Source organism: Pipistrellus kuhlii, unplaced genomic scaffold (genome assembly GCF_014108245.1).
Source record: "Pipistrellus kuhlii isolate mPipKuh1 unplaced genomic scaffold, mPipKuh1.p scaffold_m20_p_6, whole genome shotgun sequence".
Taxonomy (NCBI): domain Eukaryota; kingdom Metazoa; phylum Chordata; class Mammalia; order Chiroptera; family Vespertilionidae; genus Pipistrellus; species Pipistrellus kuhlii.
In genome coordinates, this window is record NW_023425562.1 from 44,441,659 (window position 1) to 44,458,896 (window position 17,238).

The 17,238-nt window shown below is 36.6% G+C and overlaps 1 protein-coding gene across 7 annotated transcripts in view; it reads left to right on the forward strand.

Moving 5' to 3' along the window:
* Positions 1-17,238, forward strand: part of PIGN (phosphatidylinositol glycan anchor biosynthesis class N) — an 81,369-nt gene that overhangs the window by 36,557 nt on the left and 27,574 nt on the right. For 6 of the 7 annotated variants that reach the window (XM_036418598.2, XM_036418597.2, XM_036418601.2 and 3 more), the window contains 7 exons: positions 364-503; positions 3,884-3,983; positions 4,086-4,178; positions 5,719-5,810; positions 7,054-7,162; positions 9,224-9,332; positions 11,437-11,539. In XM_036418598.2, the coding sequence (XP_036274491.1) occupies positions 364-503; positions 3,884-3,983; positions 4,086-4,178; positions 5,719-5,810; positions 7,054-7,162; positions 9,224-9,332; positions 11,437-11,539 (746 nt within the window). The remainder of the gene's footprint in view (positions 1-363; positions 504-3,883; positions 3,984-4,085; positions 4,179-5,718; positions 5,811-7,053; positions 7,163-9,223; positions 9,333-11,436; positions 11,540-17,238) is intronic. The other variant, XM_036418604.2, reaches the window with a different exon arrangement.

A 17,238-nucleotide genomic window follows, 5' to 3' on the forward strand; every position in this document is an offset into this window, starting at 1 on the left:
GTCCCCCAGTTTATTGTGGATTAAATGGACTTTTGTGAGCTAGTTACAGAACTCAGTCAGCATTTATTAAATTATTAGTAAGGAGAAATATGTTCCAAGTTCTAAGTGACTTATTTGCAAACAAACATTAGGAACAAAGTCACTTTTAAATTGAGAATTGCCTTATTCACCCATTCCATGCTAAACAGCTTTTTCTTCTGTAATGTGCTTCTCCAATGACAGAAAAATGCATTTCTTATATTAATCATCTAGTTGTAAACTATTGAAAGAAATACTTATTCTTCACTTTATAAAAGCTCTTAAAAACCTATCAATCAGTTAGCATGAGTTTGGAAGTGTTTCAATATTTTGTTTGATTTTCAGAAACCAAGCCATCTCCTGCTGTGTAGTTTTGTGGCTATTGGCATTTTAATGACATTTTTCCTGCTGATTCAAGCCTGTCCCTGGACTTATTACGTGTATTGCTTGTTGCCAGTACCTATATGGTATGCGGTTCTAAAGGAGTAAGTAACATATCTTGCTGTCTTCTTTTTCACTTTACTGTCAGATAAATCTGTATTTAAAATGCATTCGATTTCTGTAGCATAGTCATCAACTATATTTATAATACTCTCAAATCTCCAAACCCTCCAAAATCTCCAAAGGGAGAGAGAGAGAGAAACATTGTTGTTCCATTTATTTATACATTCACTGGTTGATTCTTTCTTGTGCTCTGACCAGGGATCAAACCTTGGCGTACTGGGACAATGCTCCAGCCAACTGAGCTACCTGGCTAGGGCCTTATTTATTTATTTATTTATTTATTTATTTATTTATGTTTACTTCATCTTTATTGCTTTAGGGAAGCATTGTCCTTATTGCCTTCTTTATGTATCTTTTATGAAAAAAATATGGAATAAAAATAAAATGACTGTACTATGTTGACTGTATTATAAGTACTAGAGTAACCCATATTTTTAATTTGTCTTGTATATCTCAGTTTTCTAGTATCTCTTCATGTTTCATTAAAAAATCTGTACTTTTTTCACATGAATTTTGCCCCTCCTTTCTTAGCTATAAAGTCAACCTGCATCAATGAAACTTTGTAATTAAATCAAATCTATTAAAGTGTGCATACAAGATTAGTGGATATTAGTCACATGTGCTGTGGTTCTAAAATGCCTCCTCACAAGTTGTACTTAAATGGGTTCTTACATTGTAGAAAACATCAGAGTTCAGGCAAGTTTCAAGTCCTTTAAAATAAAACCACTAATACGATATTCTGGTTTATGTTCACAGACTCAGATCTTGTTGACATCTATACAGTATATGCACAATAACCTAGAATTTAAACTTAGTATCAAACATCTAAGCATCCTCAGAGCAAACCAGACCCCACAAGCAGAGCAGGGAGTGAGAGCCCAGAATAAGAGTATTTTCAGGGTTAGCCAGCATGTCTGTCTTAACACAATGCATATTTTGTTTTAATTTTTGTTAACTCCAGCATTGACCACCTCTTCCATCCTTTGAAAACATTTAGTATTAAATATATTAAAATATTAAAAATATAAAAATTAGCCCTGACCAGTGTGGCTCGGTTGGTTGGAGTGTTGTCCTGTGCATTGAAGGGTCTCGGGTTTGTTTTCCAAATGGGCACATACCCAGGTTGAGCATTTTATCCCTAGTCAGAGGCACATACAGGAGGCAACTGATGGATGTTTCTCTCTCTCTCTTTCTCCTTTTCTCTCTATGTTAAGTCAATAGTCAATAAAAATTAAGTTTAAAATGTCAATATCCTATATAATAAGAGGAATATGCTAATTATCCATTATGCCGTAATGTCATAACCAATCTACAAGTGGTGGAGAGCTACAAAAGGGCGGTGCAGTGAGCTATGAGCAGTGGAGAGCTACCAGCAGCGGTGGGCAGGTGGCCAGCTGGGTCAATCGGCAGTGAGCTACTTGCGCACAGATCCGTGTGCAGGGCTACTAGTTTTAAAATATAAGGCAAAATGACACTGACAAAAGAACATACTGTTACTACTTCATTTGAAGGAAATGAGGTTGCTGGAAATACATATGTAACTTAGATTTTTTTTTTTTCTGATGTCATTTACTCTGTTTTAAAATTTTTAGAATGAAAGGTTTTAACCTTCCAGAAAATTCTGCTCTACTCCCAAACCCCAAGGGATTTTGCAAGGGTAAAACCTTTTGTTCTAAACTTTTTAAAAGGGTAACTGACACTAGAAAATATCTTCCAAATTATTTTACAAAATCATCTCTTATCTCTCTGTGCTTATTCATTGTTATGAACAAAAGAAACATTCATCTTTTGCCTGGTGTTAGCTTATTTTTTTCCTACTTGGCATCTTAATAGTTTTGATAACATGAGGTAGCTCTTGTTTTAAATCAGCAAAAAGGTCATAAATCAAGTGATACTGACATTTTGTAATTACTTAATAATGCACTACAAATGCTAAAAAAAATTTTCCAGTAATTAAATATCAAAAAATACTCAAGTATGTAATACATTTTAAATGGCTATGAATTAATATTTAATTATAATTACTATATAATTAGTGACATCTTAAAATGGGTTTGGATAAGGTTATTTAGCTCAGTAAAAAGTACAATAAGATTTACTCTAACTAGATAAGAAAAACCTACCTTTATTTCATTAAGACAGTTGAGATTTCAAAATAAGATTAACCTTAGTGAATTAAAAATTATTTTCCAATTTTTATTCACTTGGGTTCACTGTATTTTATTTCTGATATTGTATCTGTAATTATATAAACACTAGAGACCCAGTGAATGAAATTCATGCACTGCAGCCCTCTCACAATCCGGGACCCCTCAGGGGATGTCTGCCTGCAGGGGGATTGGTCCTAAGGCTGCAGGCAGGCATCCCTCTCTCAATCTGGGATCCTTCGCTCTTTACCACTCACCTGCTCACTGCTCCTTACCACTGCCACCGCTGCTGCACTCACCAGCCATGAGCCCAGCTTCTGGCTAAGCATTGCTCCCCCTGTGGGAGCACACTGACCACCAGGGGGGCAGTTCCTGCATTGAGTGTCTGCCCCCTGGTGGTCAGTGCACATCATAGCAGCCAGTCATTCTGGGTATTCCACTGCAATGGTCACTTAGGTTTTTATTATATAGACTAGAGGCCCGAAACATGAAATTTGAGCAAGGGGACCGGCCCTCACAGCCACGGCAGCTTGCTTTGGTCCAAGCAGCCCTTGCTTTGTCTGGAAGGTCATCCAGAATGTTCGGAAGGTCGTTCGGCTACCCAGTCTAATTAGCATATTACACTTTTATTATTATAAACTAGAAGCCCTACACACAAATCCCAGTAGCTCGCTGATGTCCTCCAGTAGCTCTCCGCCCACTGGCCTGTGCTCCTGTAGCTACCTCCCCTCATAGCTTGCTGCCCTGCCCCCTCTTGTATTATGATAGCTCTCCACCACCGTCTTGTAGCTCGCTGTCCCACCCTCCTGCTGATCCATGATCCTGTCGTTACGTGCTCGGTCATTACACTTCATGGCATAACAACCATTTGCATATTACATCTTTATTATATAGGATGGGTATGGTTAAACTATGATCAAATAAGGCTCACTTATTGTCATTAATATTTTTAAAAACAAGCAATTTTTTATGATCATTATCAAATTAATCCAGAAATTACAATTTTTACTAAAATACTTCTAGGTTTCAAAAAAAAAGATCTAGGTCAGTAAAGCCATTAAAATAAACCTATTAGAGATTCTCTTCATTTTAAAATAATCTGTGAATTACATATTTCCTGATTCATAACTTTGCACAAAGTTTTGATTTTTTTACTAAATATGGCCTCATTTTCAATTCAACATAATCTTTTTTTAAAAAATCTTGCTAAACAGATACCAAGTTATTCAAGACCTTGTCACATCACTGTGTACCTTCCCTCCTCGTCATTTTGTTGGATCCCTGTTAGCCTTTGCCCTGGGAATTGAAGTATTAGTAAGTAATTTACCACATTACAGCATAGTTACCTCTTTCACATTTATGTAACTCCTTTAAAATGGCCTCACTTTTTATTTCTTCTTTGGAATGTGTTACTAGGTTCTCAGTTTTTTCTACCGCTATATGCTTACTGCTGGACTTATTATATTTGCGTGTTGGCCATTTACCACTCAGCTATGGACGCGAGCAAAGGTATACATACTCTTTTTGATACTGGACAGTTAGTAGTTACTGGTTCGACATGTGTTTAACTTGGGAAACTGTTCATTTTTAAAGAAAAGAGTGAGACATATTCCTACATGAAGAGTCTGGTCCTTTTGACTAGACTCTAGTCACTAGAGGATGGAGGATGCTTTAAGGTTTCAGTGATTGCATAGATTTTCATATCAAAATAAGCCTGTCAAATGATGACTGAAAGACACAAGGAGCAGAGAAGCTGTGTCCTTCTCTGAAGTGCTTGCTAGATTGCTTTAGCCCCAAGTATCTGAATGATGGAGCAGCCGAGGAACTGCCCAGTGCAGTGGCTAGAGGGTCGTTCTCTGAACTTGGATCACAGCTGTCACCTCCCTCCCAGCCCTGTGCCACCTTCATTCTTTTCTGGAGAAGCATATGTTCATGATGGATTATTTTAAAATATAATTATTGTTTCTTCAACTAGATAGAGAATATAATGTGTTTCTACAAGAAATACACTCATTTCCATTTTGATACTTTTTTGGTAATCCTCAACCGAGAGTATTTTTCCATTGATTTTTTTTTTTTTTTTTTTTTTGAGAGAGAGTGGAAGAGAGAGGAAAAGACATAAATATCAACCTGATAGAAACATGGCCCAGGCCAGGGAGGAACCTGCAATCTAAGTACATACTCTTGACCAGAATGGAACCCAGTACCCTTTGGTCCACAGGCTGACGCTCTATCCATGGAGTCAAACCAAATGCTAAAATGATATTTTTTTAAATATATATTTTTATGATTTCAGAGAGGAAGGGAGAGGGAGAGAGAGATAGAAACATCAATGATAAGAGGGAATCATTGGTTGGCTGCCTCCTGCACTCCCCCTCCCCCCCACTGGAGATCAAGTTCACAACCCAGGCATGTGCCCTTGACCGGAATGGAACCTGGGACCTTTCGTCTGCTCTATCCACTTAGCCAAAACTGTGAAAGCCATCTTGCTACTTTTTGATGGAGGCAGCAAGAAGAAATATCTTCTTTTTACCCTCTGAGAACTAGTAAAATTCCTCAATGGGATTCTTGATCATTTTTGTCATAATCTAATTACAAAAGTGTTTTTTTCTTATTTCTTTCCTGGGCTCAATCATTTGATTATGATTGTTGGCCAAATTGCTTACAGATATAATCATATTCACTATAATGTAAATTGAAAGAAGCACTTGCCTTGAAATTTCAGGCCCAGCTTAAGATCCTGTCTGTTTCATTTACTAATCATAACCTAATACTACTTATTCTTCAACATTTCTGAGGTCAGTTTCCTCATCTGAAACTCTGTGAATAATATAACCTATCTCCCAGCTTATTGTGAGAATTATGAGATAATACTCATATTGTATTATATAACTGATCCTTCACAGACAGTAACTCCATTACTTTGTAAACAGATATAAGGTTTTGAATTTTCTCTTTGATTCATAGCCATATAGTTTGTGAAACATTGAAGAATGTTTTCTCTACCATATTTTCCTAAAAATAACTTTTTTTTTTTAATTTGTTTTAGAACATCTCAATGAGTTGGATTTTCTTCTGTTTGCTCCTGGCAGTGTTCCCTCTGATGCCTGTGGTAGGACGAAAGCCAGATATCTTTCTAGTGTATGAACAATATTTTTTAACTTACTTTCTTTCCAATACAACTATTTTTCTTAACACTATGAAATATGAATCTAATCTTGATCATAAGTTTAAAATTATACAAACAAACTAGAAGTTAAAATATTAATATCAAACCATTTGTCATAATTTTTTGCCTAGACTCTAGGAGCTATTAAAGCTCCCTGGCCTGCCTCTAGGCCTTCACAAGAATGACAGTGTACCAAACAGTGATAACTTAAAATACAACTCCCCCCCTCGATTCCTACCCCACTCCCTCAAAAGTCCAGAAGCTTTCTGTATCTTTGTATACTGGAAAAGCTTTCAATGAAAAAGTCTTCTGTTGTCAAAACAAAAAGGTTTAGCCAAAGCCGGTTTGGCTCAGTGGTAGAGCGTCGGTCTGCGGACTAAAAGGTCCCAGGTTCGATTCCGGTCAAGGGCATGTACATTGGTTGTGGGCACATCCCCAGTAGGGGGTGTGCAAGAGGCAGCTGGTCGATGTTTCTCTTTCATCGACGTTTCTAGCTCTCTATCTCTCTCCCTTCCTCTCTGTAAAAAATCAATAAAATATATATATTTTTAAAAAGGTTTAAAAGCCATTTATGTCACTCATCTCTGTCTTTGCCTGTGAACATGTCCACACTTTGTCTTAAAAAAAAATTAAATTCCTATTCTAATCTGAATGTAAAAATCTCCATGGAAAGAAACTATACTTTGACAACTTTCTCATTTTAATCACTTTGACTGTTAGAAAATTCTATATAGCTTTCTTGAATTCTCCATGCTACTATTATATTTATTTCTTTTCAATATCCTAAATAAATCCATAAAATAATTGGTTACCTTTGCTTTTAACTTTACTTTTAAATTATTATCAAGTAATCTATTGGGTGTGTGTGTATATTTATGCATGTGCTTGACAAACTAAATAATCATTATTTCATTAACATTTCCTCTCTTCTCTAATTATGTAATTATCTTTGCTACTTTCTTTAGAACTCTGTATAAATAATATTTTTAGCATTTTAACCTAATCTTTAATAGATGAGAATATGTCTTTTTCAATTGAGGGAAAGTTAACTAAACAATATTTTTAAGTATGTGTATCTATTTTGCTACTTTATTTTGATTAAACCAAAAGACTCAGGCGTTTTCCATTATTGTAGAATGTCTAATGTTTTTATATGCTCTGTGTTCAGTCAACATCTTAAGAAATTTTAAAATTGTGAATTGTGTTTTCAAACAGAATGGGTGCAGGCCTGCTGGTCCTTCTGCTGTCCCTGTTTGTTGTAACATCTCTCATAAAGACAAAAGATAGTTTTTTAAATGACCAGCTATTGTTACACCTATTCCAGGTTAGTTACAGATTGTCACACTGTCTTATTACTAATGATATACCAAAATGTATCTACAGTTGTGTTTAATTACATTGCTCTTAAGATGTCATCATAAGTTATCTAATACCTACTAGCTAAGAAAAGAGTTTTCTGTTTAAGATATCACATGGAAATATATTTTCTAAAAGTTGTGAAATAGCAGAGAGGCCAACAGAAGGCAGATCAGAGATGCCCGAGAGCAGGTTAAGGAGGCATAAGAGGCATCTCTACTGACCAAAAAGTTTACCTGAAAGGGCCTCCTCTAGACTGAGATTCTGTGTTGTCCTCATTTGAAGCGAAGGCAGCCTCTGAGTATGCTTATATGAAGAATAGCCAATTTAAGGCCTCAGAGGATGTCCTAGGAGAAAATAAACTTCACTTTGGTTGGTGGCATTGGTGTGGTATAAAGAACTATGAACTTGATATTTCAAAATTGAGTTAATTGTCAGTTATATTGCTTACTACATGTGTGCTTTTCAATAATAGAACTTTAGTCTGTTTTCAATCTGTAGAGATAATATCTAATAGTGTTGTGAAAATTAGAGATTATAATATCATTCTGTAAAATGAAGCATTTCTGTAGATAGTGAAAACCACATTTTTTTTCTTTTAAACAATAAAAAAATTAAAATCTACATTTAGAACTCTGACCAAAAACACTTATATGAGTCTACTCAAAAAATGTACTCAGAACAAAGCTGGGATAATGGAAAGTATTTCCAAGAACACTCTGAAATAAAAATATATGCAGCACTTCAAAGATGTCATTCTTGAAGAACAACAGAGAAGGAACATTTTGTCAAGGTTCCTATCTACCATTGGTGTTTTTCATTTTAAATGGTGTACTGACTGGCTTTTCTGTAAAACTGGTAGCAGCTTTGACAGAATACACTAGTAATATTAAGTACTTTGGCAGTAGTGAATGTTTCTGAATCTCACTCTAGAGGAGTTAAGACTATCAAGCGAAAATTCTAAACAGACTTTGTTAGAAATCCTTTCTCATCAAAATTTCTCTCTATATTTAGCATCCATTCATAACTCTTTCCTACGTATAAGGTAAATCTTTTGTAAAATTCCTCTTTATATTACTTTATTAATTTGCATCAATTCCTGAACTGTGTGCCATATTTTTCATTGACTCCAAGGTACGTATCTGACATGAAAAAATGTCTTATAATTGAAAGGATTATAGGATTGTGTCATAGTTTCATTGATAACACTTTTGTTCTTTCTTTACTAAAAATATAAGAGTAACTTAAATATAGATCTAGGATTTGGTGGTGAGGTAGCTAATCTGATCTCTAAGAGATTTTACTTTGTCCACAGTCATAACTTAGTTGATAACTTCTTAATGTGGCAATTGGTCCACTAGTTCAGGGATCAGAAAACATTTATCTAAAGAAGCAGATTGTAAATATTTTAGGCTTTAGGACCATGTAGAGTCTGTTTTAAATTTTCATCTCTACCTCTGCAGTGCAAAGGGAGCTAGCTATAGGAAACACTTGATTGTGATCCAATAATATAGTATTTCTAAACACAGGCCCCAGGCCTCTAAGCTGTAGTTTACCAACTAGTTTTTGTATATTCCCTGAAGAATATTGTACTCCTTGTAGTCCCAGTACCAAGTGAATACTCAGGCCACAAGTACATATTGAATGAATAAATGGATATGACTATGTGTGAGAGCCAGAGGTGGGAGACACAGCCACTTACACTAAAGTCTATGCACTTCAACCTCTGGATTTCCATGATTTAGAAAAACTTCAAGGTTAATAATGAATACTTCTAGGTAGAAAGAGTGTGATAACGTTTGCCCAAGTACTCTTGCAGGTGTAAAGTGCCTCGTCTCATGCTTGTCAAATATGACCTTTGCGTAGTGCAAGAGCTCTAACTCAGCTCTCACCACAAGAAGGTGACCTGGTCTAATTTCACTAGCAGTTTTGCCAGATTTCACTTGTTCAAGCGCTTTGTGAAGTGTTTTTATATAAATTAGTCTCTCACCACCTTCTCTTTATTTCCTTGTGTTGTATTTGTTTTCAGATGCTCAGCACAGTGCTTTCCATGTGGGCTGTGTATAGCACACATAATAGCCTACTTAAGAAACAAGGACTTCCTCTTACTAATCAGGTGGTTAGCTGGATAATATTAGGTAAGAGGTCAGTCAAACCAAATGAGGTACCTTTACATCATCATAGTTTAAAATTATCAATTTGTATCTATATTATTATATTATTAAAAGACATTTTGTTGCAGGACAATAATAATAACCAGCTATTATTTTTATCACTTGATAGCATTTGACAAAGAAAATTAGAACTTTTATGAACATTCATGTATTAATAAGAATTACTTGATAGACTATTTATGACATGATAATCAGGCTGTATATTTATTCACTTCTGATAAAAACCTAAATGCAGCTAGAAGAGAAAACAGTATCTTTTCTGTTTTTCCCCTCCTTATGAATAATAAGGCAACTATGACACTCTTAGACCATCAAATATCCTTGCATCAAAATTTCTTCTTAGATTTAGCATCCATTCATAAGTCTTTCCTAATATAGTCTTTGTCATGATGGCTAAAAAATGATTTTCTAGCTCAAACCCTCCTGCATTTACCAAAAGGTTCTCAGCACTCTTAAGAATCTTCCCTTCTTAAAATATGTACCTGGTGATGATAACCTTATTAGAACCACACATCTGAAAAAAATTAGAAGCTATTTGTCCAAAAGTATCCTATATAATAAAGAGGTAATATGCAAATTGACCATCACTCCAACATACAAGTAGGCCACCCCCATGTGAATACAAGATGGTCGTCACAGGTGGCCTGCAGGGGAGGGCAGTTGGGTGCAATCAGGCTTGCAGGGGAGAGCAGTTGGGGCCAATTAGGCCTGCAGGGGAGGGCAGTTAGAGGTGACCAGGCCAGCAAAAAAGGGCAGTTGGGGGCAATCAGGCCTATAGGGGAGGGCAGTTAGGGGCAACCAGGATGGCAAGGGAAGAAAGTTAGGGGTGACAGGGCCAGCAGGGGACGGCTGTTAGGGGCGACCAGCCCAGCAGGGGAGGACAGTGAGAGGCAATCAGGCCAGCAGGGGAGGGCAGTTAGGGGCAATCTGGCTGGCAGGGGAGCAGGCATTGATCATACTGGCAGGGGCATGGTTAGGGGGTGATCTGGCTGGAAGACAGAAGTGGTTAGGGGCAATCAGGCAGGCGAGCAGTTGGGAGCCAGCAGTCCTGGATTGTGAGAAGGATGTCCCAAATTGGAGAGGGTGCAGGCTGGGATGATGGACACACCTCTCACCACTTCTCCTCTCGGTGCATGAATTTTGTGCACCAGACCTCTAGTTATAAATATAACTTGTATGGTCTTAAATTTTGCAGTGACTTGACTTTGAATGTGCTTATCTTTACATTTAACTCAGTACATATTGACTAGTGGTAACAGTAGCAGCTAACAGTTATTAAGCACCTACTGTACTCGAGGCACTATGCTCAGGGAGCATTTTACAGGTGAATTGTATTCAAACCTCACCATTTTTTATGTTATCTCACTTGACAGATAGAAATACTGCTCACATGCCCAATGGTTAAGACTTAATAAGTGTTTCTGCCAGGGTTCTACCGCAGGTCATCTGTCTCCATGCTCTGGAGTATTGAACTCCAGGCATACTGCCATCCTAACTAGAGGGATTACAAAGTTATGTATATTTCCATTCCCCCTCTCTTTTTTATCTCTCTTCCCATTGAAGTAATTGCTTTCTTATGCTGTGAGGAAAGATTATTTCTCTCATGCATGGTAAAGTCCTTTCTCCTCTCTAATTTCCAAAAGAGCACACTACAACTCTCAATGAATATTTTGCAGTGGGAAAAATTGGAGGAGGAGTAAGTGATCTTTTGCACTAAATGCCTAATTGGAAGAAGAGTTGCTGAATCTTGAATAATATATTTTATTATTTATAGAACATAAGTAATTCATTTAGGGGTTAATATTACAGTGAGTGATGCTGACTATAAATTGAGAAAATCTCAATTAATTAGGCCTTCACAAGAATGAAGTTGGTTAAAACAATAAGATATAATTTTAATTAAAAATATTAAGTTTCAAATTTCTCACAGAAATAATCAGGGGAAATATAGCCTCATTGTAAAGGTCACACAAACAATAGGGTTATATGTGATTATAGATTATTTAGTGTTTCTAAACTCAAATGTTATGTGTCTCTTGCTGACACGTTCCTGTGTGTTTCATTGCAGCCACCTCCTTCGTGGTGCCCCTGCTGAGTCCCAGGAACCTCTTGGAGCGATTGTTTAGCATACTTGTCTCCTCGATGTCAACATACCTCCTCTTAAGCACAGGGTACAAACATTTTTAAATTTTCATTTAGAGTAGCAAGTTTTCAATGTTGGCATTTCTCTATGAACATTTAATCTCTAAAAATAAACAATGTATAAATCTTGAGGAATTAATTATAAGTATTTTCTGTAATAAGAACTGTATATGACTTGAACCATAACCTTTAATTTTCTTTTTCTTATAATATTTCTGTTTATTTTCTGAAGTGGCTAAAATGTTTTATTTTAATATTAGAAAATTCCAATTGATTATGGAGGTATTTTAAGTCTCAAACAATGACTGAGAAGAATTTTACTTTTGGCTGCATTTCTTTCATGTACTTTAACTTAGGCTTTGATTTATTCATTCTTCTTTGAATTTAATATTTTATTTTTACTGTTATATATATCACAGTCCAAATAGTTCTTTTGATTCAGAAGACTTTTAGAATATTTTTCCAAAAGTTAAAGAATGCATTTTTATTTAAGACTGAATTTTTTTTTTTTACAAAAGAAAGAAATACTAGCAGTCTAATTTGTGGTAGGTCCTGAAGTGTTCTCTTGAACTCAGTGAAAACAGTGACATGTATCTTCTCATCTACTTAGAAGAAAAAAATTATTCACTTGCTTTTGAATTTTATTTCATCTGTACTTAAATCCTTATGAGGATGAGAAATGTGCTCATTATAATAAACACCAAGTAGAATAGGCAAGCCAAATAACCACCACTCATAGTTTGGCCCAAATATAGGATCTGGTCTCAATTAAACTAAACCTAGGGATTTACTATTGTGCTGTCAATGGATTCTTCCCATATTAGATGATTTTATAAAGGCATTTTGAGTCCAAGACTTGAGTTCATTTTGAGGGAAATTTAGGTATCCTAGTTCAATTTTAGAGAGATGTTCTCAAAGTAGACCTTAACATCCTAAGTGACCTAGATCCCAGGAGTTCTTCTATTCCCCAGATAGCAGATGATCCACTGGGTGCTAGACTTCCTCTGACCAAGGCCCGCACACCTCCTATCTTTTCATTTCTCTCTGCACAAACAGGTCTGGGCACAGTAATAAAGACGTAATATGTATAATCAACATATAGACATTTTCACAAGTTATCTAATAAGATCCTCAGATGGGCTTGCCTTCAGACGTAGGACTTTGAACTCTGGAAGAAAGCTTGAAGTCTATCAGCAAATTCTTACTCAAGAGTGACAAACATAATGAAACCTTAAAACTCTTCGTCATTTTTCTCTTAACTGGTGAAATTATCTCTCTATATAAAGGCCTAATATGCTAAGTGTCCAACCATTCCTTCAACCATTTGCTATGATGCGCACTGACCACCAGGGAGCAGACCGACTGGTAGGTTAGCTTGCTGCTGTGGTCCAGTTAATTGGACTGGACGAGATGGGCCGGACACACCCTGGATCCCTCCTGTAGTCCCTCCCCGGCCTCTAAAATACCTCTTCTAATTAATTTTCTTTCAATGTGCATGAATCTGTGCACTGGACTTCTAGTAGAATAAATAATTTAGTTATAATCAGAATCTATCAATGTATAATGTATATGTGAATTGGAATATGCGTTTTTTTGTCTAGATAAAAAGCCTACCTAATAAAATAGTAATATGCAAATTAACCATCATACCGCTACACCCACAATCCACGCCCACCAGCCAATCAGAGCAAGTATGCAAATAAACCCAACCAAGATGGCTCAGCCACAGAGAGCAGGAGGGAGGCTTCGGTTTCCCAGACAATCCAAGAAGCCAAGCTTTCTGCCTGCTCTTGCTGGCCTAGTCCTCCACTCAAGGCTACAAAGTTTCAATTATAGAAGGTAAACAAATCCAAACAGAAATGGCAGCAGCCACAGAGCTGGAAAGAGCAGGCTAGAGTTGCCCCTGGCAATGGAGGAAGCAAAGCTTTCCGCACACCCTGGCCAGCCCAGGCTTCTACTTAAGGCTACAAAGTTTCAATTATAGAAGATAAATCCCAAGAAAAATGGCAGCAGCCATGGAGCGAGCAGGAGGCTTGGCTCTGCTCTAGGCTACAAAGTTTCAATTGTAGAAGGTAAATCCCAGATATCAGGGCCTCCGCTTGGGTTGCCAGGGGGCATGGCTGGCCTGCAAACCACCACAGGCCCTTCGCCCAGGCCACCCATGTCCCAAGGGAATCCCCACCCTTCAGGGCAAACCAGCTGGCCCCCACCCATGCACCAGGCCTCTATCCTATCTAATAAAAGAGTAATATGCAGACTGACCATCACTCCAGCACACAATATAGCTGCCCCCATGTGGTCAAAGATCCTGCCCCTATATGTACACAAGATGGCTACCACAAGATAGCCACAGGAGAGGGCAGTTGGGAGGGACCAGGCCTGCAAGGGAGGGCAGTTGGGGGCGATCAAATCTTCAGGGGAAGGCAGTTGGGGGTGACCAGGCCAGCAGAGGAGGAAAATTTTGCGGCAAACAGGCTGGCAGGGGAGCAGTTAGACATCAATTTGGCTGGCAGGGGAGTAATTAGGGGGTGATCAAGAAGGCAGGCAGGTGAGCAGTTGGGAGCCAGCAGTCCTGGATTGTGAGAGGCATGTCCGACTGCCTGTTTAGACCCAATCCCACCAGAATTGGGCCTAAACGAGCAGTCAGACATCCCTTGAGTGGTCCCAGATTGGAGAAGGTGCAGGCTGGGCTGAGGGACACCCCTCCCCCGCCCCCTTTTTGGTTGCATTTATAAGGATGAGAAATGTGCTCATTATAACAGAATATAAAACGATTTCTGTTCTATTCCATCATTTTAGGGTGACACAACTTTCATTAAGAGATTACACCCAGCCGAAACCGGTTTGGCTCAGTAGATAAAGCGACAGCCTACAGACTGAAGGGTCTCGGGTTTGATTCCAGTCAAGGGCACGTACCTTGGTTGTAGGCGTATCCCCAGTAGGGGGTGTGCAAAAGGCAGCTGATTGATGATTCTCTCTCATCGATGTTTCTAACTCTCTATCCTTCTCTCTTCTCTCTGTAAAAAATCAATAAAATATATTAGAAAAAAAAAAAAGAGAGATTACACCCAGAGGTTGCATTAGGAAGTAATGTTTGACATGATCCAGGAACTTGTGTCTACACAGTCACTCAATAATCAATAAGCCCTTTTCTTTTTTGGACCTCTAAGTTCTAAAGCTCTACACATTTAAAGGAATGTGTAGTAAATTAAAAACTGCAAATAAATGTAAACATAGATCTGGATTGCTGGTTTAGAAGGTAAGAAAGGAGAATTAAAGTTGATTTTTGAGTGAAAAAATATTTCATAATGTAGAGTTAAGTTAGCTACGTAACTAACATTAGGGATAAGCATTATAGTGTTTTAAATCATCAATTTAATACTCATGTAAGATACCAAAATAGATTATCCTAAGTACATTTAATTTATTTTAAGAAAATCTAAAAAGTAAAAATTTACACCTAATAAGTGTGACCTTACTAATGAATGTATTAAAATATATATATTTTTTAACATTGGAAAGTACATTTACCTTTGCAAAAACATTCAACAGATGTAGCCTGAAGCAGCACAGTTTAATAATTTCACTTAGAATATTTTCAATGTCAAGTCAGATTTGCAAAACATAGTTCACATTGTCATCTTTTCACATTACTGTGAAGGCATCCTGGAGGGTTCTCTATGGATATTTGTGAATAGTCAGAATTATAGGATATTTTTTAAAATTCAGTTTTATTACTTTAAAGAAAGACAGCAATAGTAATCCTAAATTCTAACTTAAAATGCATCCTTGATTTTATTAATAAAGAAAATTTATTTTGTAGCCAATATTTAATTATTTTTATGCAAATAGAAGCTGTTGTAATACTTGAAAATAATTTCCTTGAGTTGGTTAAAATTTCCCTCTGAAATTTGTTTATTTGATCCCTTAGCACACAATAAAAGAAAGCTAAATGCCTTTCAGCCCTGTTCAATTTGCAGAGATCAAACTAGCAGATCCCAAGTTAGTATGATTTTATTATGTACATTATGATGACATTTTACTGGTGTTTCAGTATATTAATTCAGATATGCAGCATTCATACAAAATATTGATTATCTAAAGAAATGAATCCCTAGCCAGTTTGGCTTAATGGATAGAGCCATCGGACCACAGACTGAAGAGTTCTGGGTTCAGTTTTGGTCAAGGGCATGTACCTCAGTTGCAGGTTTAAACTCCGACCAGGGGCACATGTGGGAGGCAACCAATTGCTATGTCTCTCTCAATGTCTCCCAAACCCTTCCACACTCTCTTAAAAAAAAAAAAAAAAAAAAAAAAATTCAGTGGAAAAGTATCTCAGGTAAGGATTAACCGAAAAGAAAGAAAAATAAAGTCCCATACGAATATTTATTCATCTACATTTTACAGAAGAAAGTAATCATAGTTTATAGTTTTTGTAAGTAAATAAATCTGTAGCATAGGTGGGCCAGAGACTATGAACTGTTGTTTGTTTTTTACTTAAGAACAATGCCAATTTATAATAACACCAACAGCCTATGGGGGAAGCGGTTCTATTTCATCATATTTTTCCCAAAATTTGGTAATTTTATTTTAAAATTAGAATATTAAATACTATTCTAACAGGTCAGAAATGGTGTAGCTTTTTTAACTTTCTGTGCTTGTTAAACTAGTGATATTTTATTTTCTTTTTTAATTTAATAAATATTGTTCAGATTATTACAGTTGTTCCTCTTTTTTCTCCTCATAGCTCCCCTTCACCCTCTGCTCTTACCCTCTCCCCACTGTCCTCATTCATAAGTGTATGCTTTTTGTTCAGTCTCTTCTCGCACCCCTATTCCCCTTTTCCCCTAAGAATTGTCAGTCCACTTCTTTTTTATGGTCCCTGATTCTATTATATTCACCAGTTAATACTGTTCACCAGATTTTTTATTCCCTTGGTTTTTAGATTCACTTGTTGATTGATATGAATTTGTTATTCAAAATTTTTATCTTTATCTTTTTCTTCTTCTTTCTCTTCTTAAAAAATATATTTCAGCATTTCATATAATTCTGATTTGGTGGTTATGAACTCCTTTAGCTATTTCTTGTCTGTGAAGCTCTTTATCTGACCTTCAATTCTGCATGATAGCTTTGCTGGGTAGAGTAATCTTGCTTGTAGTTTCTTGCTATTCATCATTTTGAATATTTCTTGCCATTCCAGTCTGGCCTGCATAGTTTCTGTTGAGAAATCAACTAGTAATCATATGGGTGCTATATATAAGTAACTAACTGTTTTTCTATTGCTGCTTTTAATATTCTCTCTTTTCTTTTGCTCTTGGCATTTTAATTATGACGTGTCTTGGTGTGGTTCTCTTTGGATTCTTTTTGTTTGGGGTTCTGTGCACTTCCTGGACTTGTAAGTCTATTTCTTTCACCAGGTGAGAGAAGTTTTTGGTCACTATTTCTGCAAATAGGTATCCAGTATCTTGCTCTCTCTCTTTTTCTAGGACTCCCATAATTCTGATGTTGGTATGCTTGAAGTTGTCCCAGAGGCTTCTTACACTACCTTCAACTTTTTGGATTCTTTTTTCTTTTTGCTTTCAGTTTGGGTGGGGGTTTTTTTGTTTTTGGTTTTTTATTGTTGTTGTTGTTGTTTTTTGCTTTTTTGTATTCCAAATTTTTGACTTGATTCCTGTGATCCTCTAGTCTGCTTTTAGGTCTCTGTATAATATGTTTTATTTCAGTCAGT